Source organism: Onychomys torridus, chromosome 18, assembly GCF_903995425.1.
Source record: "Onychomys torridus chromosome 18, mOncTor1.1, whole genome shotgun sequence".
In the NCBI taxonomy this organism is placed as follows: Eukaryota; Metazoa; Chordata; class Mammalia; order Rodentia; family Cricetidae; genus Onychomys; species Onychomys torridus.
In genome coordinates this window covers 7,505,240-7,529,985 of record NC_050460.1, presented here as the reverse complement: position 1 = coordinate 7,529,985, position 24,746 = coordinate 7,505,240, and the positions used below count along the sequence as shown (strand labels likewise).

Genomic DNA, 24,746 nt, shown 5'->3' with positions numbered 1-24,746 from the left:
GGATCTCTGGGTAATGTAGTTCTTTGTGGTCCGGGCGGGGGGATGGCGGAGGCGGGGCAAGAGGCGGACTTCTCGTCCTCGCTTGCGTCAGTCTTGGGCACGGGGCGGGGCTGGAGGACTAAGAGCCACACCACGTCCTGCCCCGCCGGAAGTGAAGGTGCGGGTCCGGCTGTGGGCTCTGAGAGGGTGAGGCGCGAGGAAACACCAACGCCGAGAATCAGTGGGGGCGGGTAGGGGACGGTGCAGCTGGGGCCACTGAAGGGGCGCCCCTGGGCTTGAAGGGCTTTTGCCAGGCGGTACTGCGCTGCCCCGAGAGTGGGGATGAGGGGTGGGGACGCGCTGTTGTGGGGAGTCTGGCGACCTGCGGTTACCAAGCCGGGGAGGGGCGTGACGGCAGGGGCGAGGTTCTGGAAAGGGTCTACTCGCAAGTGGTGCAGCCTTGAGGAAGTTCAATATGAGAACCCAGACTTAAGACGCGGGAGAGAGACGGGAGGCTGGGAAGTGGGTTTTATGAATGTAAAAGGAGACTGCAAGTCGCGGGATCAAAGAGGACCTGGTTTCACCGCGTCCCCATCCTGCCTTTCTGTCCTTGCAGCCCCTGCCCGGATGGCAGCAGTAGTTCTAGGGGGAGACACCATGGGCCCTGAGCGTATCTTCCCCAATCAGACTGAGGACTTAGGGCCACATCAGGGTCCTACGGAAGGAACTGGGGATTGGAGCAGTGAAGAGCCCGAGGAAGAGCAAGAGGAAACAGGAGCGGGCCCAGCAGGCTACTCCTACCAGCCCCTCAATCAAGATCCTGAACAAGAAGAGGTGGAGCTGGCACCAGTGGGTGAGGGAGAAGATGGAGCTGCTGACATCCAAGATCGGATCCAGGTATGGTGGAGGGAGCTGCTCCTAAGCAGCTGAAACTGAACGACCAAAAGTCGGATGCGAACGATCTTCTCTCTGGTTCCGCAGGCCCTGGGGCTTCATTTGCCAGACCCACCGTTAGAGAGTGAGGATGAAGATGAGGAGGGAGCTGCAGCATTGAGCAGCCACAGCTCCATCCCCATGGATCCAGGTAAAAAAGCCCATTCTTTCATTCGGGAATAATTATGAAAGAAATCGATTGATTTAGAACCAGTAAGAAGAGGTAGAGGACCACCTTACTCTTAAAAAGAAGGTAGTTTGCAGACTTCAGGATCCAGGTGAAATGCTATTCAGGTAGAGGTGGGGGGATAGATTTGCTAGGGTGTGGGACTGGTGACTCCCACTGTCTGCCCCTAACCAGCCTGTGGCTGTGCTTTCAGAACACGTGGAGCTGGTGAAAAGGACGATGGCAGGGATAAGCCTGCCTGCGCCAGGGGTCCCTGCCTGGGCTCGGGAGATATCGGATGCTCAGTGGGAAGATGTGGTACAGAAAGCCCTCCAAGCCCGGCAGGCATCCTCTGCCTGGAAGTAACCACAGAGAGCTGCCTCATCTCCCTACACTCCAAGCCAGGACCAGCACAGGACTAACACAACTCTGGTTTTAACGTCCACCTTCCCATGTCCCTCTTCACAAGGCGAATCAGACCTCTCAGAGACCCACTTTATTCAGTTCTGTACAGATGGGGACATTGGCCCAAGCCCAACCCACCTCAGCATGTATCACTCTGTGGAGAATAAAGCACCCTATGTACACAGCCAAAAGCCGCACTGCCTGTGCCCCTGAAACCTGGTCCAGCCCTCCCCATCCTTGCTTTTCTGAGTGCCCAAAGGGTACAGGTGAGGGCCTGCCCAGCATCAGCATAAACAAGGAAATAAATAGGTGTTGCAGGGAGCCATGCTTGGGGCACGGCTCCTGATTCCTTCTTTATAGCTTTGGAACCAACAGCACAAAAGAAAGCAGTCAGCCACAGGGTGGTCCCTTCCATATTTGTAATCCCAGGACTGCTGCTTGCCAAAGAGGGGCAAGGTAGATGGTTCATTCTCCCCACCTTGGCCCACGGGGCCCTATAATCATCTAGTGTCCATACATACTTTTCTGACCTCTGTGCTGTTCTAGTTAGGCAGAGGATAAGGGGATAATACACCACGGCCCCCTGCCTGCATGATGCTAGGGCTAGGGGCCTATTTGTGCTGCTGGGGGTTGGTTCCCTCCAGCTCTTCACTCCAGGGCCAATGGAGTTTGATGTAACTTTGGTGACAATCTCCTGCTTTACCCTGCAGTGGGGAGGAGAGACACCTCAAGTTCCCATGAGGATGAGGGGGCCAGGAGAGGAGCATGTAATTCCTGTGTTTGTGTTTCTCAGAACAGTTTCAGGTAGCTGTGGGGTTAGGAGCAGGGGGACAGGCACCCCCAGGTTGTCTAAGCACTGAGCACTCAGTGCTCAGCCTGTCTGTACTAGCCACAGGGAGGCATGAACACATTTAGGGGAGAAGAGGGAGCCCTCTGGGCACCCTGCTTCCAGTGCCTGCATCCTCTAGAGTAGCCAGAGAGGTGCTGGTTTGCCCAGGTCAGCCAATAAGGAGCAGAGGGTGGAGGGCCGGGCTGCGTCCCAGGGCTCAGTGGGCTGGAACCCTGTGGGAAGGGAGGGGTCAGAGAGCCTCCTGGCTAGCAGTCAGAAACTCTTCTGCCCGCTTGTGTGCCTCCAGTGCCTTGATGGTGTACACGTCCTGGGGCAGCTCTGACTTCCTCCGCAGCAGCACTTTCTCCTTCTTGATGTCCTTTAGCATCTGGGTATGGACAGGGAGGAGGCCATGGTGACCAGTTCCCAAGAACTGCCCTTCCTCCTCTCTTTGGTTCTGCTGGCCTGTCTCCTCTGTCTCCTAGGGCTGTTAGTGCTATGACAACCTGACCCTTGCCCCTGGTGCCCTCTCACCTGCACCGCCTCTGTTTCCACTGTCCTCTTCAGAAGCTGGATGTCCTCTGCTGTGGGGGTCTCTGTCTCCATGGAGTATACGGGGGGCAGTGGTGGAGGAGCTCGGAACATAGGGTACTGACAGGGCAGGGTACGGACACACGGTGAGCACTTAGAGCCCGTTCGCCTCATTCCTCCTGAATCGCTCCCCAACTCTAAAGGACCGCCTGAGTTAGGGCGCTGGCAGAAAAGCCTCACCTGGGGATTGAGCCGCGCCAGCTCCTCGATCTTCTGCCACATTTCCTCTCTCTCCTTCATTCGGAACCGGCCCCTGTGGGAAGGAACAGTCAGGTTGGAATTGGGGACAGTGAGCTAGAGGCTGGAGATAGAAAGTACTTAGGAGAGAGAGAGAGAGAGACTCACTTCTGCTTCTCTGCCTTGTACTGTTGTGTACAATCATCAAACAGCTTCTGGTTCATTTCCATGAACAGCTTCAGGGCATTGTAGATCAGACCATGGATTGTCCTGCCATCCAGAGAAAGATGGTGTGCACAAAGCAGGGCCTGCCACCAGTGCTACAACCCCAACTGCTTGTTTTCAAGTGTCTCCGCCAAAAGCTTTTCCATTTACTGTTCCCTTCACAAACCTCTACACTGTAGAAGCAGCTAACTCTTGACTAAACCATGGAGCTTTGAGAGCATGTGATGGTCCTTACAAATAGCCCCGCAATCCTACGCCTTCCCTGGCTCATGCTCCAAGGTTTCCCAGCAACACGGAGGACTGTGAGCACCACACTAAACTTGCCTTCCGCAGGAAAGCCTTCTACAACTTGGACTCCTCATAGGTCTTTGAGCATATCCCATCCTCCCATAGTTCCCTCCAGTCTAGGATGTCCCCAAGGCTGTGGTATCCAACAGGTCAGCTAGTGGGTACTGCAAGGACGTCCATTAGCACTGTTCTTGCCAGTCAGCTCCTCAAGGACCTACTTAGGCATATTTGGTGGGCACCAGCTCTGCTTGCCAAGTGGCCAGGTGAATCCCTGTCTCTTGAGTCCTACACCCTTAGAGCTTCGAAACCCAGGTCCCACCATCAGCCCAAACTAGGTGCCCTACTTGTTCCAGTGGCTTTTGGAGTTCCGATAGAGTGCGGGGAACATGATGGGAAGGACTCGGGCGGCATTGTCGCTGATCAGGCTCATGATGTACTCGTTGTTCCAATAGTAAAGGGCCCGCTCTGCCACCTGGCAAGAGAAGTGGAATCGGGCATTCCTGCCGCCCTCAAGACCTGCTCTGCGTGTCTGGGAGACGGGGTCTGGTCTTACCTGGAAATGGGGGCTGGAGACACACTTGGCAAGCTGGCGGAAGAGGGGCTCCATCACTTTGCTGAATTCTGAGGGTTCAATGACATCCAGAATCTCCTCTAGCTCGTTCAGAAACATCACTTCCTTGGGGCTGTGGGTCTTAGGCCAAAATTTGAGAAGTCCCACAATCACCTGTGAAGAAGACGTGAGGACAAAATTCCTAACACTGCTCAGCTTTCTGGGAAGCCTTTGTATTGCCTTGCCCCACACCTACCCTCACCTAACCAGGTGGCTTCTTGGCTTGAGTCAGTTTGCTGAGTGTATCGGCTGTGGCTCCCTTGAGAGGAACCCACCTCCCTCAGTCCTCCTTACATCCTTCAGTAGTCAAAGACTGGAGCTAGGGGTGTGACTCAGTCATACGGGATAGACACAACTGAGATGCACAAGGCCCTAGGTGTGATGGCCAGGGTCACCAACACAGAAACAACCAACAGGTATAGATGGGCGAGCACTGCTGACACCTGGGGCCCCAGAAGGGAAATTACCGGCTCGGTGAGACTGCTCTCCTTCTCCAGGAACTGTACCACGCAGTATGCCAACTGCAAAAGGTTGAGGATGGAAGTGACAATGTGGCTCAGAAAGCCTCAGCACTCGGTGACGAAAGCGAGCCCAGAACGGAAGGGGAGGCGTAGAGGATTCCCTACCACCAGCCTTCTGGGTCAGCGGGAGCCCTCCCTCCCTTTGTCTGATGCTCAGGTAAGGGTCCTCAGAGGCAGACAGCTCACCTGAGGGTGGTATACACTCAGGGACTTGACCTTGTGCAGTGGAAGCAAGACACGGATGAGAAACATCTTGTGCTCTTCCTTAAGGGGCAAGGCAAAGCCATTGATGATGCTACAAGTCAAGGCGGGTTTTTAGGACAGAAGGCTTTCATATTCAAGCTCAGTGTGCCCATCCCCAATCTTCCATGGTATCTGCACTCCCCACTCACCTGCCGAGGATCTCCAGGAGCTCAGCAATCCCGTTGTGATGTTCAGTCTCATAAATGAACCTAAGGGAAGAAGGTGGTCCTCTCGACACCTACCCCTCCAGCATTCTGCAGTCAGTCTCCCCTGCCTTCCTGTTCCCATCCCACCACAGCAGGGGCATGCTCTTCTCCCAAGCCTGGAATCATTGCCTCACCTGTAGAAGATGTGGTTGATCTGCCTACGAATATACGCCCGGAGCCCCAAAAACTTGCCATAGATGCGATGCAAGATGGTCTTGAGAAAGTCCCGCTCTCGAGGGTCCTCACTATCAAACAGGTCCAGGAGCTAGGAACAGGAGGTTAGGAAAGGCAGAGAATAAGGCAGCAGGCAGAGAAGGCACGGGCTAGGGTCACCAGGTACAAGGTTCTAGCCATGAGAAAGCCCAACATTCTCTGGGGAATGGAGTCAAGTCTCTGAAAAGTGATTTTATTATATGGCTCGTTCAATTTGCTATCTGGGTATGCATGTTTATACCCTACTGAGTGGAGAAAGATACTTTGTCGTCGTCCCCCCCACCCCACCCCACCGTTACACTGGAAGTTTCTTTGGGAGCCTTATACTAACACAGCTGAACTCCCAGTAAGTTGGAATAAGGGGAAGGAGCACACAGGACACAGGTAACGGCGTGGTGAGGTGGGCTACAGTTCATGGGAGGCAGGAAGATCAGACTCACAGCAAGTACAAACTTCTGGTCGATATACTTCTTGGCTATGTTTGGCTGGAAATCTGGAGACTCCAAGAAACGTAAGAAAAACTCATAAACAAGCTGTGGAGGAAAAGAAGTGTCACTGAGACCCAAGGACTGGGAGATGCCCCCTTACTGCAGTCCTGAGTGACCCTATGTCCTCCAGCCAGCCCATCCTGTCCCTTTGCCCTGGTACCTGGAGATGTGGCCAGGCAGCCTCCAAGGTGGGCTCATCTTCCTCAGGGTCAAACTCGGCTCCTGTGGGATTCGATGAAGGTGGCAGCGTCCGGAAGAGGTTCACTGAAAACTGAGGGTGGGCAGGCTTAGAGCACTGTCTGGGCCTCCCCAGGGGCTCCCCACTCCCCCTCGTATCCTTTCCCTATGCCCACCATGGTGACAGCCTCCGGGTAGATGGCCTCGGTGACAACATCACGGCTGTGGGTGATGTACTCCACCATCTCGTTGAGTCCTGCCCGCTTCACCTCTTTGAACTTGAGATCGCTGAGCGGGTCTGACACGAAGTCAAAGAGGACACAGCACTGCCGCAGCTTCTGGATGAAGAGCTCTTCGCGCTCCTGGGTGGGCGAGTCTGTGGAGGTCTCAGCAGTGAGTGTGCCCATCAGTCTTCATGCATGTCCCACTGCCTTTGCAGACTATCCCTCCCCACCTGCCACCATGCTGCTCACAGTTGAACCCCGTGTGTACAGAACACCCTTTTCCCGAAGCCAGTCCACAGTCCCTCTCCATCTGGGAGTACCTTTCAAGGCAGGAAGCTTTTGTAGCTCCCTGTTCTTGCTGAGGTTGAAGCGGGAGGAGCTCTGCCGTCGTTCTTTCTTGACAATCTGGGGTCCCCCTGAGTACTTGATTTTGCTGAGCTGTGTTGGGGGTGGTGTGCTGTTGCTGGGGCGCTTGTTGGATGATGGTGGCTGAGACTGAGGCTGGGGCTGGGCCTAGACAAAAAAGTAATTTGTTGAATCAGTTCTCCAAGAGATGCCCTCTACTGGCCTTGACCATCCCATCCTGTAGCTGAAGTTTTCCTGGTCTTGCCTGGCCCATGGTCAGGACAAATATCTTTTACCCGTCAGTCCCACAGCCAAGAAAACACACAGAGACTTATATTACTTATAAACTGTATGGCCATGGCAGGCTTTTTGTTATCTAGGGTTTTCTGGTCTTTTTTTTAATCTTAAATTAGCCCATTTTTATTAATCTATAAGTTGCCATGTGGCTCGTGGCTTGTGGGTTACCAGTATCTTAACAGGTTGCTTCTCATCACAGGGGCTCACAGCATCTCCCTGCCTCAGCCTTTCACTTCCCAGCATTCTCCTCCCTCTTTGTCCCGCCTATTCTTCCTGCCTGGCTACTGGCCAATCAGCACTTTATTTATCAGTCAATCATAGCAACACATTTTCACAGCATACAGAGCATCCCCCAGCACCATTCCTGGCCTGTTCATGCTTGTAGAGAGGTAGTGAGCTGTCCTTGTCAGGTACACCAGGGACAGAGATAACTGTGGTTATAGCTCCAGAATACAACAGCCAAGAAGTCCTATCAGTGTATCAACAGCCTTCCAAGTGTTCATGTCATAAGGAGGCAAAAGTGATTGGGTGGATGGGGACAGAAACCAGAAAAGTAGTTTTCAGGACCAAAGATCTAGCTTAGCAGTAGAGCTCTTGCCGAGGGTGTGCAGAGCTGGGTTCAGTCCTCAGTACGGAAAAAATAAAACATCAGTCCTAGCTGCAAGAGCTGACTGAGAGGAGACACGAGGCATCTTCTGAACAATGGAAACACTATGTCTTGAGGACATTTGGGAGGGGTAGCACAGTGTGTAGCATACCTAACAATTCTGAAGTACATTTAAGATTGCTGAATATTCTATACCCTTCAATTAAAAAGAAAAAGAAATTCATTCTTAAGTCTTAGCAGCCTACCAGAAATTTAGTTTAATAAAAATCCTAGCCAGGCAGTGGTGGCACATGCTTCTTCTAATCCCAGCACTTGGGAGGCAGAAGCATATGGATCTCTGAGTTCAAAGCCAGCCTGACCTATAAACCAAGTTCCAGGCCGGGCAGAGTTGCAGAGTGAGACCTTGTCTCAAACAAACGAAAGGAGACTGGCTGGCTGGAAAGATGGTACAGCAGCTTCAGAGCACAGGCTGCACTTCCAGAGGGCCTGAGTTTGATGCTCGGCACCCACAGCACAGTCTACAAATGCCTGTAACGCCAGTTCCAGCTCGCTCACTCTCCTGTGGCCTCCAAGGACACCAAGAACACCTATGGTACACAAACATACATACAAGCACATCTTGTTTTTGCTTATTTGGGTTTTCCAGACAGGGTTTATCTGTGTAGCCCTGGGTGTCCTCCCTAAAAATAATAACTCTTAAAGCAAAAAACAAAAAAAACTGGCTATTATGCACACCTGTTGATTCCCAAATTTGATGGTAGAAGCGAGAGGGTCAACAACAGTACAGGCCAGCCTGGACTGCACAGCAAGACCCTGTCCAGACAATAACAAACCCCTCGACACTGAGTGAGCTTGGGATTCAGCTGTTCAGAGGCAACGAGGAGGAAGCCTGAGCAAGTGAGAGAGACCGACTCAAAGTTAAAAGGTACAGACAGACACACCTCTCCACAGCAGAGTATTCGCCCAGCCCTACGTTCAATCCCCAGGATAGCAAAAAATTAAATAAAAACAATTAAGTCCTGCGAAACCTGTGCTCTCTCGGGATACAAGAATGAAAGGCAACAGAGTCTGGCTCAGGCAGGTCAGTGGGTTCACCCTGATTCCTTACCACTTTGGCCACCTGGCTCTGATTCCAACAACTCTAAAGAACCAGCTTGACTGGAGGAGGCTTGACTCAGGTGACAAGAAAGGGGACAGAGTAGGCACATACACCTCTGTTGTGACCAGCAATGAGCCAGTGTCATCCTAGACAGTGCAAGGTGTGCTGGACTCTGGGGGCTCCCTTTCTACAGTCAGGAGGGATCACACCCTGAGGGGAGATGGGAGAGAAGAGGTTGGGAGGTCAGTGTTTGGTGAATATGTAGACCCTCCCATGCCAATTTGTATCTTGCTTGCCTGTCTGAGAACAACCAAACTCTCAAGAACACACTAAAAGCTAGATGTGGTGGCACACGCCTTCAATCGCAGCTCACGGGAGGCAGAGGCAGGCAGATCTCTGTTGAGTTTGAGGTCAGCCTGGTCTACAGAGTGAGTTCCAGGACAGCCAGGACTGTTTCACAGAGAAACCCCATCTCAAAAAACCAAAAAAAAAAAAGAAGAAGAAGAAGAAGAAAAAGAACGGAAGCAAGGAGTGCCTGGCATACAGCACTTGCTCTGTAACTATCCGCTCTTCTTGCTGCTCCTGCACCTGTGATCATTTTTATTTCTATACCGGGATCCTAGGAATGCACCCTGGAAATGCCTCCCCAAGTCAACCCCATCAAATGTTCCTGGGAGTCCACTATCCCCATTTCAGGAAAGCACACCTCTTCCCTTGGGGCTGACCTCAGCTTCCTTCAGCTGTTAGCCCGTCCCATTGCCTCCCACCACTCACTCTCTAGTGACACTTCTTGCTTAATCTATTTATGTGTCACCCTTCCACGAGACCAGTGGTCCTCGCCCGTCCTAACACTGCGACCTTCATGCTGTGGGGACCCCCCAGCCAGAAAGTTATTTTCGTTGCTACTCTATAACTATAGTTTTGCTATTGTTATGAACTGTGGTGTCAATATCTGCAGAATATCTGATATGTGACCCCTGCAAAAGGTCATTCTACCCCCCCAAGGGGTCACGACCTACATGTTGAGAACCAATGAACTAGATAATTAATTTTTTAAAAAGATTTATTTATTTATTATGTATACAGTGTTCTGCCTACATGTATGCTTGCAGGCCAGAAGAGGGCACCAGATCTCATTTATAGATGGCTGTGAGCCACCATGTGGGTGCTGGGAATTGAACTCAGGACCTCTAGAAAGAACAGCCAATGCTCTTAACCACTGAGTCATATCTCCAGCCCCCCTAATTTCTTTTTTTTTTTTTAAAGGTTTAGTTAGTTAGTTAGTTAGTTAGTTAGTTATTACGTATGTAGTGTTCTGTCTGCGTGTGTCCCTGCAGGCCAGAAGAGAGCGCCAAATCTCACTACAGATGGTTGTGAGCCACCAGGTGGTTGCTGGGAACTGAACTCAGGACCTCTGGAAGAGCAGCCGGTGCTGTTAACCTTTGAGCCATCTCTCCAGCACCTGATAATGAATTTCTTGAGAGCTAGGGCCCCGGTTTATACCCCTCTGGGCATCCCCAGAAGTAGCCTCTGACAAGCATTCATTGATGTTTCGTTGGCTGAACATGAACCAAACCTCCTGCCTGCAGGCCCTCCCTGTCTTAGCTCCATAGACTCCTGAGAGCAGTGGGGATCACCAGAGCATGAGGAACTGTATTAAAGGGTTGCAGCGTTAGGAAGGTGGAAGCCGCTGTCTAGAGCAGCCCTGGGCAGCAGCGGCAGCGGCAGCAGCAGCGGCAGCCCTGTGCAGCAGCGGCAGCCCTGTGCAGCAGCGGCAGCGGCAGCAGCGGCAGCGGCAGCAGAATCGAGTAAGGGTAAGGGCACCGAGGCCCCAGCACCTTGACAGACCTCACCCTGAGGGACCATGCTGAGAAAACAGGTGCTCTTCCCAGAGACGGAAGAGCAGAACCACAATTTTCTGTGGACAAGAAGGGAAGTAGCTAGCTCAGTCAGTCATGGCGCTGCACACCTTTAATCCCAGCACTCAGGGCAGGAGGAGCTCTGTGAGACTGCGGCCAGCCTCGTGTGCACAGTGAGTTCCAGCTAGAGCTGCACATCTCACAGAGAGAAAAAAAAGTTATCTAGATCAGTAATTTTCCAACCTCTGTCCAAGTAAGGTTTCAAGAGAACAGGGTTGTATGGGTCAAAGATAAAATGGTCAAGGCTGGATGGCTCAGAGGATAACAGCACTCATTGCTGCTCTTCCAGAGGACCTGGGTTCAATTCCCAGCACCCACATGGCAGCACCCAATTGTCTGTAACTCCAATTCCAGGGGATCCAACACCCTCACAGACATACATGCAGGCAAAACACCGATGTACACAGATAAATAAATACATCGTTTAAAAACATAGAGTAAAATGTTGTGGTGGCACTCTGAGTTCAAGGCCAGCCTGGTCTACAGAGGGAGTTCCAGGACAGCCAGGAACAGAGAGACCCCACCTTGAAAAACAAACAAACTCGCTGTCCAAAGCCAGCCACACCGAGACCGCACTGCTGAATGCCGCTGGAGTGGCTGGAGAGCCCTGAGGGGCGTCTGCTTCATCTCACTCAGTCCCTCCAGTTTTTGTTTTGTCTGTTTGTCTGTGTGTGTGATATGTGTATGTACATGTTCATGTGTGTGAGTGCACTGTGTCAGGACATAGCATCACAGTGGGCATACGGATGTCAGAGGACAACAACCATCCATCTTGTTGTGGGGTCTCTTCTTCACTGCGCATGTCAGGCTGATGGCCTGTGAGCTTCCAAGAGTTCTGTCTCCAGCTCCCGTCTTGCTGTAGTTAACTGGCATTACCAGAGTGCACCTGTCAGTCTTTGCATGTTCTAAGGATGGAGCGCTATGCTGTGCCTAAGTGCTTATCGATTGAACCACCTCCCTAACCCCAGTTCTAGTTTTTAGAAGGACCACTGGTCGGCCCCCAACACAGGAACCAACCTGAGAGACAGCAAGCCCATCTAGTAAAGCCCCTGCTGACCAGGGCCCAGTGAGGCCATCTCCTGTTTGTCTACCCTTCACATGCTTGTCAGAAAGCAAATGTATGGATGTGTCAGCCACTCACTGCATACTCAAGCATTTAGTCCAAATCTTCCAGCTTCTTCTAACGTCTCTCCACTGTCCTTGAGTGGGTAGGAGACAAGTGAGCCCCTCTAGAACCGCAGCCATCACGACGGTAGCTGACCAAGGCAGCCCAGCATTCTGCCTTCCAAATGGACTTTGTCGTGTCCAGTCCTGAGACTCTGCAGAGACCTGAAGTACTTTCCAGAATCTACACCCACCCAGGAAGCCTTCCTGTACCCAGGCCTCCTGCCTCTACCTCCCAAGTGTATACACCCCCACACCCGTTTATGTGCCACTGGGCATCGAACCCAGGGCTTTGTGCATGCTAGGCAAGCACTCTACCAGCTGAGCCACAGCCAGAGCCCCCACTAGAAGTATTCTAACAGAAGCCAGGTGATGGTGGCACACGCCTTTAATCCCAGCGCTTGGGAGGTAGAGGCAGGCAGATTTCTGTGAGTTTCAGGACAGCCAGGGCTACACAAAGAAACCCTGTCTTGGAAAAGAAAACAAACAAACAAACAAACAAAACCCGAAACAAAACGCACAGATTCCATGCTGTACCTGCTGCACCGTGAGTTAACTGGCTTAGCACATGAAGACCACAGAGGCATCGTCTCCCATTGCCACACTCAGAGCCCCAGCCAGTCCTGTCTAATTCTTCCCATCTCCCTTTCTTCTCTCAACACCCCACTAAGCATTAAAGAGGAAGAGGTGACTAGGACATGCCCTGGCCTTCAAAGAGCTCAGAGACTGGTAGGCAAGGCAGCCACAGAAGCAGCTAAAGGTGTAAGGAAAATACTAGAGCGAGACCACACGGGCTGTGCAAACAGAGGAGTGGGTTACAAATTGCCTGGAAGAATTATGGAAAACATCTCTCAAAAGGTGACTTAAAAAAAAAAAAAGATTTCTTTTTAAATTATGGGATGTGTTTGTGTAGCTGTAATTACAGGTTGTGAGATGCCCAACATAGGTGCTAAGATTCTAACTTGGGTCCTCTGCAGGATCAGCAAGGGATTTTAACCACTGATCCACCTCTTCAGTCCCTAAAGGGGTGAGTTTTGATTTAGCTCTTAAAGGATGTGAGTTTAGTAGCAAAGAAGAAGAGAGGAAAATAAAATAAGTCCAGAACAGTGGAGCTGCAGGCAGGAGGCCCCATCACAGGGCAGCTGGCTGTTCCAGATGACTTCCACGAGGGCTGTAACCAGGGCAGACGCTAGAGGAACAGAGTGAGGCCAGCTCAGAATCGCTGTGGATGCTGGATTTTAACTGTGGGAGACTCCAAATAATTTTATGTTGTTTTTAAACTGGGTCCCACACTATAGCCCAAGCTGGACTGGATCTTAATGTGTAGCAGAGGCTAGCTTTGAATTCATAACTATCATCCTGCCTCCACCTTCCAAGGCACAAATGAGCACACCTGGCTCAGATTAGACTTTGGTGGGTTTTTTGTTTTTATTTTGTTTTGTTTTGAGACAGAGTCTCTCTATGTAGCCCTGGCTAGCCTGGAACACACAATGTAGACCAGACTGACCTCAAACTCAGAGATCCTCCTGCCTCCTCATCTGGAGTGCTGGGATTATTGTTGTGGTACACCACACCCGGCTCAAACTAGTTTTGAAGCAGAGAACTTGGCTGAGGGTATAGCTCAGTGGTAGAACACAAACATGCTTTGCTTGAGTGACACCCTGGGTTCAGTCCCCAGTACTGGAAAGAAAAAAGGAGAAGACTATAAAACCAAAAAGTTTGAGGATGCCTACTGTGGCCTTGGAGCTCAAGTTGGGGAGCCTGGGCTGTTTCTTCCTCCCCTCATCCTTACATCCAGACTCAAGACAGCAGTGTACTAAAGAGTCCATTTTTTCCAAAGTCAGACCAAAGAAGATCCTTAAATGCAGAGGCAGGACACAGTGAGCTCACCTGACCTCACAAAGCCATTTTCCACCCTAGGATCCTCTTTTAGAATCTCAGAGACAGTACTTTATTTAGCCTATGAACCCCAGCTCTGCCGTTTATTCACGGAGTAATGCTATTCACTCTGAGCCTCCTGTCCATCTGTAAAATGGGGGTGATAAGAGAAAGATCCTAGGGGACGCAGTGACAGTTAAATGTCCATGCAAAGTATTAGGATGCTGACTGAGCAGTGCCCATCCAAATCTGTGTCTACTCTGCGTCTTTGAATGTGACTTCACAGATATACATAATCAAGTGAAGATGACCATTACTGGATTCGATAGGATGTCTTATGACTGGTGTCCTGCTAAGAGGAAAATTCAGAGACAGTACAGGGAGAAGGCTGTGTGGGGGAGGGGAGGAGCAGAGGGGAAGCCAGCAGGGAGGCACAAAACTAACTTTCCCTAGAACCTGCGGACAGGACTGGGGTGAAGGCTTGCTGAGTAATGTGCCTCCGTGTAATCGGTGAACAGTTGTGGATCCCCAGGACCCACAAAAGTCAGGTGGCATGGCAGCACACCTGAAATCCTCAGGAACCAGAAGCACAGACAGAATCCCTAGATCTGTGGTTTTCACCCTTCCTGAGGCTGTGACCCTTTAATACACCTCCTCATGTTGGGTGACTCCCAACCATAAGATGATTTCATTGCTACTTCATAACTGTAATTTTGCTACTGTTAAGAGTCCTAGTGGGCTGGAGAGATGGCTCAGAGGTTAAGAGCATCGACTGCTCTTCCAGAGGTCCTGAGTTCAATTCCCAGCAACCACATGGTGGCTCACAACCATCTGTAATGAGATCTGGTGCCCTCTTCTGGCCTGCAGTCATACATGCAGGCAGAACATTGTACACATAATAAATAAACATTTTTTTAAAAAAGACAGAATAAGGAAAAAAAAAGAGTCCTAATGTAAATATCTGCTATGTCGGATATTTGATATGAGTTCCCTGTGAAAGGGTCGTTTGACCCCCAAGGAGGTCAAGACCCACTGGTTGAGAACCTCTGCCCTGGAGCAAGCAGGCTAGTCTGACCAGTTTCAAAATGGCCACCAGCTCTAGGTTCAGAGAGAACATACCTCAACATATAAGGTCCACAGAGATTGAATAAGACATCAAAATTAAGACTGGGAGCAACTGAGAGGGCATCTGGTGTCAGCCTCAAGCTTCTAACACATGTGCATACTCATGCACCTCCCCACATGTGAACACACATATATACACACCACACACAAAAATTAAAATAAATTGAAACATTTTAAATTTAAATAAAGAGAGCAGTGAGTTGGCTCAGTGGGTAAAGGGCACTTGCCACTGAGCCTGAGTCTATGTGGCAGACGGAGACCCATCCTCTGGCCTCCACTGGTACATCTTGGCACACTCACAATCACTAAACACAAACAAACAAGCAAATAAAGGTAATGAGTCAAAATTTGAGACATGGTCTCAAAATTGTGGACTAGGCTGGCCTCAAACTCACAGAGATCTGCCTGCCCCTGCCTTCCAAGTGCTGGGATTACACTGAGCACAACCATCCTGTCCCCAGTTTTTCAATAAAAGTAAACCGGGCGGAGGCTGAAAGATGTCTCTGATGCGCTTACAGAGGAACCAGAGTCCAGGTCCCAGCACCCATGTCAGGCAGCTCAGGACAGCTTGTAACTCCAGCTCCAGGGGACACCACAGGGATCCAATACTTTCTTCTGGACTCTATGCACATATCCACACAGAAACTTAAAATAATTTTTAAAAAAAGATCTCAGGCTATGTCTTTTATGCTGCCCTGACTTCAGACTTCTAACCTTCATAACTGTAGGAATATTCATTTCTGCTGTCCTAGGCCACCTGGTGGATGGGAATCTGTTTTGGCTGCTTTGGAAAACTAATACAGAATAACTTCTCAATAAAGTAAATGTTAGCTGCTATAATTATTAGGATTAATTGAAAAATACTCTGGTAAATGTTTAACAGAGTTTGGCCAGGGGAGCTCCGAATTCTACACTAGAAAGGGGCAAGGAAAACCAAGGAGACTGGTATTTGAAAACCATGCCTCCGGGCCAGAGAGACAGTCAGCACTTTAGAGCACTGTTTCAGGGGACCCAGGTGCGATGCCCAGCCCCTACATGGCAGCTCACAACGACCTGTAACTCCCACTGGGGGAATCTGATGCCCCTCTTCCGGCCTCCACAGATACCAGGCACAAAACATCCACACACATAAAAACAAAAACAACTTGGCCTTCAATTTCTCATCATGTCTCTAACATCTGTACAAGAGTGCCTTCTGAAAAATCATGAAGTAAAATGCCCTGGAGACTTTACATAAAATAGAGCCCAGGGTGAACTTGGCATCTAGAGGGACTAAGCCAGAGGCCACCTCCCTGAGCAGAGGCTCCTAAAGACCTGGAGACATCATGGCAGTCCCTCAGCACACTGCTCACTCAGCAGGCCTTCACTTCCCACTCACTCGCCAGTTCACACCTTTGATCACTACTACATCCACACGGGGGTGCTCACACTGGGCCAGGTAAGTGCGAGCCTCAGTGAGTTCACAGGAACTCTGTGATAACACTGTTGTGAAGTGCAAGGGGACAAAGCCATAACTCACAGGCCCTGGCCGAGCCCTGGGGATGGAGGGAAGTGGTTAAGCAGATAATAAGCAGGGGGTTAAGAACCAGAAGAATGTTAGTGAGGCAGCAGAGGAGGGAGCCTTGGGAGTGTTCTCTTCCTTTATGTCCTGGCTCTGAGGCTCTCCTGCTGGGTTGTTTTTTGTTTGTTTGGTTTTTCGAGACAGGGTTTCTCTGTAGCTTTGGAGTCTGTCCTGTCCTGAACTCACAGAGACCCACCTGCCTCTGACTCCCAAGTGCTGGGATTACAGGCGTGCGCCACCACTGCCCGGCCGTTCTCCTGCTGTTTTTAACACTGCTCACTAACTCTCAACTACTTTCCCAGTGGGTCCCATCAATATTATCACCTCTGAAGGGGAGACTGAGCCCTGAGGGTATGTCCCAGACACATCTAGTATGACCCGCAGTGAGTGCACAGGCGTGAGGGGGAAGCCATACAGCTCCATACAGCTTTTCCCTCAGTTGACAGCCAGGTAGGAAGACCGTGATGGGAACAAATGGTCACAACGTCTGGTGACAAGGACCAGTCCAAAGACTGTGCAGATTACTGTGCAGAGCAGGAGTCGCTACTCTGTGGTCTTTAACTGCCCTGGTTGGTAAATCGGGTAAGAAACCCATCTATTCTCCTGATGACTTTGTGAGTCCTCCAGGAGGGGTCATCATGCAAACATGAATCGGCTCTCTTTAGAGGGACAAGGACAACACGCAGCCTGCAAAATCTAAATCCAGACTTAACCACAAACACTTGTCAATCTCCTTCTCAGGGAAGTAACTGAGACTTCTGCTTCCTCAACAGTTTAGAGTGGGAAAGGGGTGGGGGGAGCAGAGAGAATGACAGCAGGTCCCACACATTCACAAGGCTGTTCAGCAAACAGAGCACCCCACTGACCGTACCCCAGATGTTTAAGGACACCCCTGACCTTCCCTAAGCCCCTCTGACTCTGGCTGTCTTGTTTGCCTGTTTATTGCTTTATAGCCCTAGACTGCTGAGCTGTACTGACCTCTGTTCCTGACTGTCCTTTGGTCACACTGAGACCAAGAGCAGTGGGCCCAGCCCTGCCCAACTCAGGGACACCAGCCACTCCTGAGCCCCTGCCCCACCCAGATCCATACCAAAGTGACTTGTCATGCCACTTTCCCCTTTCACCAGGACCACAAACCTCTCAGCCCCCCCCCCCCCCCCCTTTTGAGTCAGGGTCTTGCTACATCACACAGGCTGGCTCCAAACTTGTGATCCCCAGCTTCCCAAATGATGAGTTTACAGGCACTTATAAGCAGACCTCACATCTTTCCATGGTTTTTACCCTAAGAAAGACATCTTGAGCATGCTGGAAATTAAACCCAAGGCCTTAAGAATACTAAGCCTGGGCTCCACTACTGGCCATACCCTAACCACTGAGAAAAGAGTTCTCAACACTGGGAAGTGGCAGGCAGGAAACACCTTCCACGGGACTCTAAGGAATTTGAAAGAATTAGAGTACTTATTTGTTCTCAACCAGCAGAATGCTGCCCAAAGCAGAGACCTGCATCCCCATCCAGGCTTCAGGCAGGAGCCTCTGCCTGTGTAACTGCCCTCAGACCTGTGCCCCGGCTGGAACCAGGCCGTGTCTACACCTTTACCTCGTCTGTCTTCTCTCCTCCACCATCTTTGCTCGAGCTGCTGGGCTTGGCTGTGCCTTTGGCAAGCTTGGGAGGTTCCTGCTGGGAGAAGATGGAGTTAGGGTTAGTAGAGGCCAAGAGAAAGGATAGGCTTACCTGAACCTCTTAAATCTTTTTCTTCTTTTCATACTGGAGATCAAACCAGGGGCCAACACTCTACCACTGAGCAGTATGTCCAAGCCCTTCCTAGGTCTTTGTTTCAGCCAGGCATGGTGATGCATGCCTTTCTTCCCAGAACTCAGGAGGCAGAGGCCGGTAGATATCTGAGTTCAAGGTCAGCCTGGTCTATAGAGCAAGTTCCTGGACACCCAGAGCTACACAGAGAAACCGTATCTCAAAAAACCAAAAAATAAAAAATAAAAAATCCTACTGTATCGACCCTGGGACACACAAAGGAGATTCAGCCCCTCCAAAAAGTTTAGATTCTAGTTAGGAAGCCAACTTCACTCCAATAATTAAGCATGACAATTATCCTCATCTGTCTCCTCACCAGGTAGTGAACGGTTGGCTCAGGAAGCCCTCTGTCAGGACAGAACCTCGGAAGGCGGCTCCCTGGAATAACATCAGTAACAGCAACTGTTACTCAGTTACTCAGACTGGCTTCTGGGCAACTTGGTCAGAGGTGCCAAAGGCCTCTGTGCTAGAGACAGCAGAAATCCCCCCTCTGCCCTCAGGGCCATCCAGAAAGACCCTCAGCATTTGTTCAGATGTCATGAGCAGCACCCAACAAGAGGGCGCTATAGTATCTAGCAGGATGCTAATGGATCAGAAGGGTTCCTCCGCAATGTTAAGAGCGCCTCAGGCAACAAGCAGTGGACTAGAGATGGAGGTGAAGTCCTGAATTGTTAACAAACTGTGAGCAACAATCCAAAGGTTCCCTTGGGAACCTGGCAACTGGCTCAGAGCCCTGGCCTGTCCAGCATCTCTTCCCATGCTCTGGACTAAAACAAAAGCAGCCACACAGGGACAGGACTGTGAAAGAGACTTGGGGATGCAGTTCTGACTGCAAGTTGAACACAAATCAATGCTGTGGCATCCACTGCAAGTCTTGGGAACTTCCACCCACTTAACAGACCTATGTGGAGTGCTTGGCCCTCACAGAACCAAGCTATTTGGTCTGGTTTAGTCATGAGCAAGAGCCCGTGGAAGGGGCCATAAGAAGTCCACTTGTAAAGGGAAATGCGGCCCATTCTGGCAGTGTATGCAAAAGCGCAGCCTGAAGTGCAGCAGCTGCAGGAACGAACCGGGAGAGTTGACACCAGAAGGGGGTAGAAGGGAGAGGGTGGGGCCGAGATGAAGCTCAGCCGCAGAGGAAGGGCTGCCATGTGTGTAAAGACGCACCTTATCCTCACGGCCTCAGACACTGAAAGAGCATAGACCGAGGCCAACAGGATGGATTTTCTCACAGTGGAGTTGTGTGGAAACAGACTGCCCAGTGAAGCTGAAAGCTCCCGGTCCTGAGCATTTGAGCAGAGGCTGGATGACCTCCTCTAAGGCATGTAGCAAAAGGATTCAAGCCTTAGCTGAGAGCTGGATTGGAGGACCTTGGAAATCACTTCCAGCTCTGAGAGTCTGCAATTCAACAGCAGCCAAGCCCCTTCAGTAAGAAGTGTTAAATCAAATGATTGTGACTATGGGGGCAAACGGATCCCAGGAGAAGAGAGTTATGTGTGGGCTGGAACAGGGGAAGGCTTAATGGGGGTGGAGAGGGAAAATCATTCTCGGATGGGGAGCAGCGTGATGCTCTGTACAGGGGGAAGGGGTTTCTTTGGGCTGAGCACTCTCCCACTGCCTACTGGCCACGCTGACTCTTGTCAACTGCTCACAGCAAGTGGTGGAGAGAAAAAAAAGATGCAGGACACAACACCAAAGTGACTGAGAGCACACACAGACACGGGCCCTCCAACCAAGCTGACCCATCTTCACTCAAGGCTGGTCTCTAGACCTCATCATCAGCTGCTCGATTTTCTTGTTCCCTCCACCCACCTTATGGCACTCAGCACGATGCCTGAGAAACCTATCTCAGGGAATTTGCCTGATGTCAGCTGCCTTGGTGTGTGGGTGTGAGTGGGTGTAGGGGAACAGGACCCACAAGCCTTGCTCCTGTCTCCTCAAGAGCAGGTGAAGCACACGCACTGTGGCCTGGCCCAGCCCAGCTGTCACATGCTGTGAGGCCCTGGGTTTAGGACTAGCACTGTGTTTTGAGCTCAACTTTTACCAGCTCCATCGGAGTGAGGAGGTAACTAGCCTCTCCCTGTCCTCACCTATTAAACAAAAACAATAATAGGACCACTTCCCTTAGCCCAGTGTCTGGCACATCAAACCCTAATGTTGGTTAATTCTATTATTATAATAAGAAAGCGGGAAGGAGCAGGGTCCTTCACGCAGGAAAATAAAAGACCTAAATCTCAGAAGAGAAGGATGCAAATCTCCCCGAAGACTGACTCAACACCTACCTACTGTATGTGTAAGGGGGTGCCGAACCTCAACAGAGTTTAGTTACTTCCTCAAGGAAGAAGACAGGGGTTGTCACAATCCATTCACGCCCAAGGCTGAACACATAAGTGGGCCCAAGTGAGGCTCAGCCAAGATTCACAGAGGGAGCAGTGAAGGACAGTGAGGACGGAGACCAGCAGAGATAAAGGAGAAGGGACAGGTGATGGATGAGCAATAAGGAGCCTCCACCCACCTGTCTTTGTGCCTCCATCCTGGTACAGCTCAGTCACATTGTCATCTCTCCCCCTCAGAACTTGAAGGAGGCCAAATGCAGCCCAAACTCCAGTGCAGGTTAAGTCTCGTAAAGGGTTCCATGCACCCCAATCCTCCCGACACCCTTGCTCAACCCAATCACTCACTGCCCAAGGAAGCTAAGAATGTCTCCTCTAATTCTCAGTCTCCAGTAGGCAAAGGTTTTCTACAGACGGGACAGGATCTGGTCCACAGACTGAAAACTACAGAGGGTAAGGATCTTAATGCTTCCTCTGAACTCCACACCTCTCAGTTCCCAGTTGAGCTATCTTGAGTGTGCAGTTTCTACAGGTGAATGGCAAGCCCTATCGGCAAGCCCACTCCCAAGGTCAGGACTGGGTAGGGGACACAACTCTGCTCAGCTCACCACCTTTAAGAGGTTCAGCACCTAGTATATGCTGGATATATGCTGACTATATATACCAGCCCTATGCTCTAATCTCAGACTCTGAGAAGTTATGACGACAACCCAGAATCGGAGCTACCTGGAAAATACCCAACAGCCCCAGGATAAAGAGTTGCTAAGGTGAGGTGGTAGCATTAGCAACCCAACGGGGGACAGGAATGCAGTCCACCTCTGGGGTCTTCAGGGGGTGGACCACAATGCCAGGCCAGAGCCAGCATCCCTGGATAAGTCTGTACCTCAGAGGAACCACACCTCTGAGTCAGAGCTCAGCAACAGCAGGAAACAAAGGGTAGGAATCGGCAGGGATGAGGGACAGGTGAAGGCGGTATGCAGACAGAAGAAGGTGAAAGCAGGCAACATCAATCATCGGCCTGTGTGGCTGGAAGTGTAGCTCAGTGGTACTGCACATGCTCGGCATGTGCAAGACCCCGGGTTTGATCTCTATCAAGGCAAATAAGAAAGAAATGGCCTGGGTAAGGACCATACAACAAAGTATGAATGTCCAGGGGTGGCTGGACTGCAGAATAAGAAGAAAACTAAACAGAATAGGGCAGATTCCTGCTTTAATATAACTCAGGAAAGGGAGAAATCCAGCACTGGTGCAAAAAAAGGAAATGCAAAGGTTATCCTAAGGAATAAGGGAGGAGCCTGTTCAGATTAGAAACGGTGTCTGGTTTAGGGTGACCATGGGAGCCAGCTGGTGGCAGTTAGGCACTTGCACAGAAGAGCCCTCCAAGTCGAGAGACCCAATATTGCAGCTGGGCCTCCAGCAGGATGTGTGACCTTGGACAAGTCCCTTCCCTTGACTCGGCCTCAGTCTCCTCATCTGTACCACCAGGGACTATAATGCATGTGTTCAAAAGCTCCCTTCCAGCACCCAACGTTCTGGGGTTCCATCAACAGAAGGAAGGACTCAGTCCTGGCTTACAAGTTTGTGTGTAAAGGAAGACTCGAGGGAGGGGCCTAGGCCAGATTTGGGCGGAGGAGAGAAAAAGCAGAGCGGTTCTAGGTCAGGGGCTTGTCGTGGAGAGAGAAGGGACTGTACAGAACTGTGGAGAGAGAGGCCGTTTATAGGCTGGTGAGGAGAGGAGGGAAGGGGCTGCACGGGGCGGGGGGGGGGGAGGACTGGAGGAAGATGCAGTCTTAGATGAGGACTGTCCCAAACCCGTGGGGGATCGGGGTCAGAGGAAGGTGGGGAGAAAAAGCAAGGGAGTGAGCTGGGAGTGGAGCAGATCTGGAGGGGGCCAGGGGTAGGAGCAAAGAGGAAGGGAAGAGAGAGAGGTGGGGGCAATCTGTCCGGGGCAAAGAGGGAGAGCTGTCCCGGCTGCTGCACGGGCTGGGGGTGCTGCCAGCCGCGCGGCCCAGGGGCTGGGCCCGGGAGTGCTGCGGGGGGCCGGACCGGAGGGTCAGTCTGAGGCTGTCCCGGGCCTGCCTCGGGCCCCTCCCAGAGCTCCGCGCAGGCCCCGCGGCGGAGGCGCAAGGGCAAAGGCCACGCTCACCTTATCCTTCTTCAGTTTATAGGGCATCTCGGCCGGTCCACACCCGGCCCGGCTCCTGCGGCCCCGCTCCGGCTCCGGCTCTGCTCGGCCGCACTCGGCCCGCTCGGCGTCTCTTCGCCACCGCCTGCGCGCTGCGCCCGGGCCGAGCGGTGGCTGCGCCTCCAATTGGCCCTAACTCTTACAAACCTGCCTGACAACCAGGCGCCGCCTCCTCGGATTGGCCATTGGAGCCAAGCTGCTTCCTTTTTTTCTCATTGGAAAGAAAGAGTACAAACCGCCAGGGTTCGGCTCCCAGAATTGGCTGGAGGGGAAGGTCCCGCCCTAGAGAGGGTCGGGCTTCGCGGAGGAGGCGGGGCCATGGGGAAACCCGAGCTTGGCTGGCAATGCTGCTCTCCGGCGTCGCCTGTGCGTCGTCCTGTCCTCTGCTATTCTTCATTCCTTGGAGCTGTGCTCCTTCCCTCCAGAAGTGGCTCTCACGTTTTCCCCTGCTCTGCCTCGTCCGAACTCGAGGAAAGAGACCTAACACGGAAGGGTAGGAGTTTAAGTAGCTCAAATTGCACACGTCAGATTGATAGAGAAGACTCCTAAGGGTCCTCCTGTGCATTTATCACGTCTGTCCTAGTTCACAGTTGCAGAGGAGCTGAGGGGAAGCCGGTCAGCGGTGGAAGCCGACTGAAATAAAATCAGAATCCCTGGTTCGCTGCAGCTTCAAGACGTGGGTCTCGGTACCTTCTGCAAGGAAGCTGGGATCGGTAAATAAGCTGCGTTTGAGCCACTAAGGATGAAGTGGAAAAGTAGCCTCATCGTTCAGTGTCTCAGAAAACCTATCCCTTACCTGTGCTGCGGCGCCGCCGCACCCAAGCTGGTGTTCTAGTGGATGAGATTGGGTTCCTGCCCTCAGGGAGTTCCCACTCCGATGAAGTACACAGACTTGTATAAGATGATTAAAATACAATGTCATAAATTACACAAACCTCAGAGTGTCATGGAGAAATATATTTTAGTTATCCTAGTAGCCAATAGACTACATTAACATTAACAAACTACATTAACAAACTGGAGGAGGTCCATCAAAAATAAACCTGTGGGAGCCGGGTGTGGTGTCTCACTCCTGTAATTCCAGCACTTGGAAGGTGCAGGAGAATCAGGAGTTACAGACTAGCCTTAGCTATAGCTAGTTCAAGACCAGTTTGAACTACACTAAGACCTTGTCTCTAAACAAAACAAACAAAACCCAAACATGAGTAAAAAGTTAAAAATGAGCCTGTAGTTGCTTGTCCTGAAAGTAAGGGGCCTTGGACCCCCTAACAGCACAAATAACTAAACAAATAAGTAGCCAATGATTGTTGTACAAAGAGCAGGAGCCATGAGAATGGGAAAGATGGAGGCTGGAGAGATGGCTAAGTGGTTAAGTGCTCTTCCAGAGGACATGAGTCCGGTTCCCAGCACCCATATTAGCTGGTTCACAATTGCCTTTAACTCCAGCTCCCGGGAATCTGATACCCTCTTCTAGACTCTGTAGGTACCTGCACTTACACACACACACACACACACACACACACACACTGTAAGTACCTGCACACACACACACACACACACACACACACAACACCACACCACACAAGCACACACAACAACACACACACACACTGTAAGTACCTGCACACACACACACACACACACAGCTGTAAGTACCTGCACACACACACACACACACACCACACCTGTAAGTACCTGCACTTACACACCACACACACACGACGACACACACACACACACACGCACGCACAATTTAATTTAAAAAAAAAAATAGAATGGGAAAGATAGGCTGAAGACATGGCTCAGCGGTTAAGAGTACTTGCTGCTCTTCCAGAGGACCAAATCAGGTTCCCATCCCCCACATCAGTTGATTCACAACTGCCTGTAATTCCAGCTCCAGGGGATCTGATGCCCTCTTCTGGCTTCCATGGGCATCTGCACACAGGTGGCATACACTCACACAGACACATTTTAAATTTAAAAAAAAATTTTTTTTTGTTTTGTTTTTTTTTCCGGGATAGGGTTTCTCTGTGTAGCTTTGCGCCTTTCCTGGAAATCGTTTTGGAGACCAGGCTGGCCTCAAACTCACAAAGATCCATCTGCCTCCACCTCCCGAGTGCTGGGATTAAAGGCATGTGCCATCACCTC

At 51.1% G+C, this 24,746-nt stretch overlaps 2 protein-coding genes across 5 annotated transcripts; one reads left to right on the top strand and one right to left on the bottom strand.

Annotated features, from left to right (window-relative positions):
• The first annotated feature begins 6 nt into the window (after positions 1-6).
• On the top strand, positions 7-1,674 carry Mea1 (male-enhanced antigen 1). Of its 3 annotated transcripts, none has more exons than XM_036166986.1 (4): positions 7-186; positions 596-876; positions 961-1,063; positions 1,293-1,674. In XM_036166986.1, the coding sequence occupies exons 2-4, from the start codon at positions 607-609 to the stop codon at positions 1,442-1,444; spliced, it is 525 nt and encodes a 174-aa protein (XP_036022879.1). In that variant the 5' UTR covers positions 7-186; positions 596-606; the 3' UTR covers positions 1,445-1,674. The 3 variants fall into 3 exon arrangements, with proteins under 3 accessions (XP_036022879.1, XP_036022877.1, XP_036022878.1); XM_036166984.1 differs by having other exon boundaries at positions 13-157; XM_036166985.1 differs by having other exon boundaries at positions 102-230.
• Positions 1,555-22,739, bottom strand: Ppp2r5d (protein phosphatase 2 regulatory subunit B'delta). 2 transcript variants are annotated; one of them, XM_036166975.1, is made up of 16 exons: positions 22,560-22,739; positions 17,868-17,945; positions 6,596-6,788; positions 6,228-6,427; positions 6,035-6,145; positions 5,827-5,919; positions 5,308-5,438; positions 5,117-5,176; positions 4,911-5,019; positions 4,671-4,724; positions 4,147-4,317; positions 3,938-4,065; positions 3,249-3,350; positions 3,084-3,156; positions 2,847-2,963; positions 1,555-2,700 (listed from the first exon to the last, which is right to left on the bottom strand). In XM_036166975.1, exons 1-16 carry the CDS (start codon positions 22,584-22,586, stop codon positions 2,563-2,565), a joined length of 1,785 nt encoding a protein of 594 aa, XP_036022868.1. In that variant the 5' UTR covers positions 22,587-22,739; the 3' UTR covers positions 1,555-2,562. The 2 variants fall into 2 exon arrangements, with proteins under 2 accessions (XP_036022868.1, XP_036022869.1); XM_036166976.1 differs by having other exon boundaries at positions 17,868-17,948; positions 22,560-22,723.
• Between the last annotated feature and the right edge of the window lie 2,007 nt (positions 22,740-24,746).

Coding starts and splice junctions, on each gene's coding strand:
- Mea1 (XM_036166984.1), top strand. CDS start 43: ATGGCGGAGGCGGGGCAAGAGGCGGACTTCTCGTCCTCGCTTGCGTCA. Junction 158..595: donor CTGCCCCGCCGGAAGTGAAG/GTGCGGGTCCGG, acceptor CTGTCCTTGCAG/CCCCTGCCCGGATGGCAGCA. Junction 877..960: donor ACATCCAAGATCGGATCCAG/GTATGGTGGAGG, acceptor CTGGTTCCGCAG/GCCCTGGGGCTTCATTTGCC.
- Ppp2r5d (XM_036166976.1), bottom strand. CDS start 22,586: ATGCCCTATAAACTGAAGAAGGATAAG. Junction 17,949..22,559: donor ATAAACTGAAGAAGGATAAG/GTGAGCGTGGCC, acceptor ATCTTCTCCCAG/CAGGAACCTCCCAAGCTTGC. Junction 3,351..3,937: donor TCCAAAAGCCACTGGAACAA/GTAGGGCACCTA, acceptor TCTGGATGGCAG/GACAATCCATGGTCTGATCT.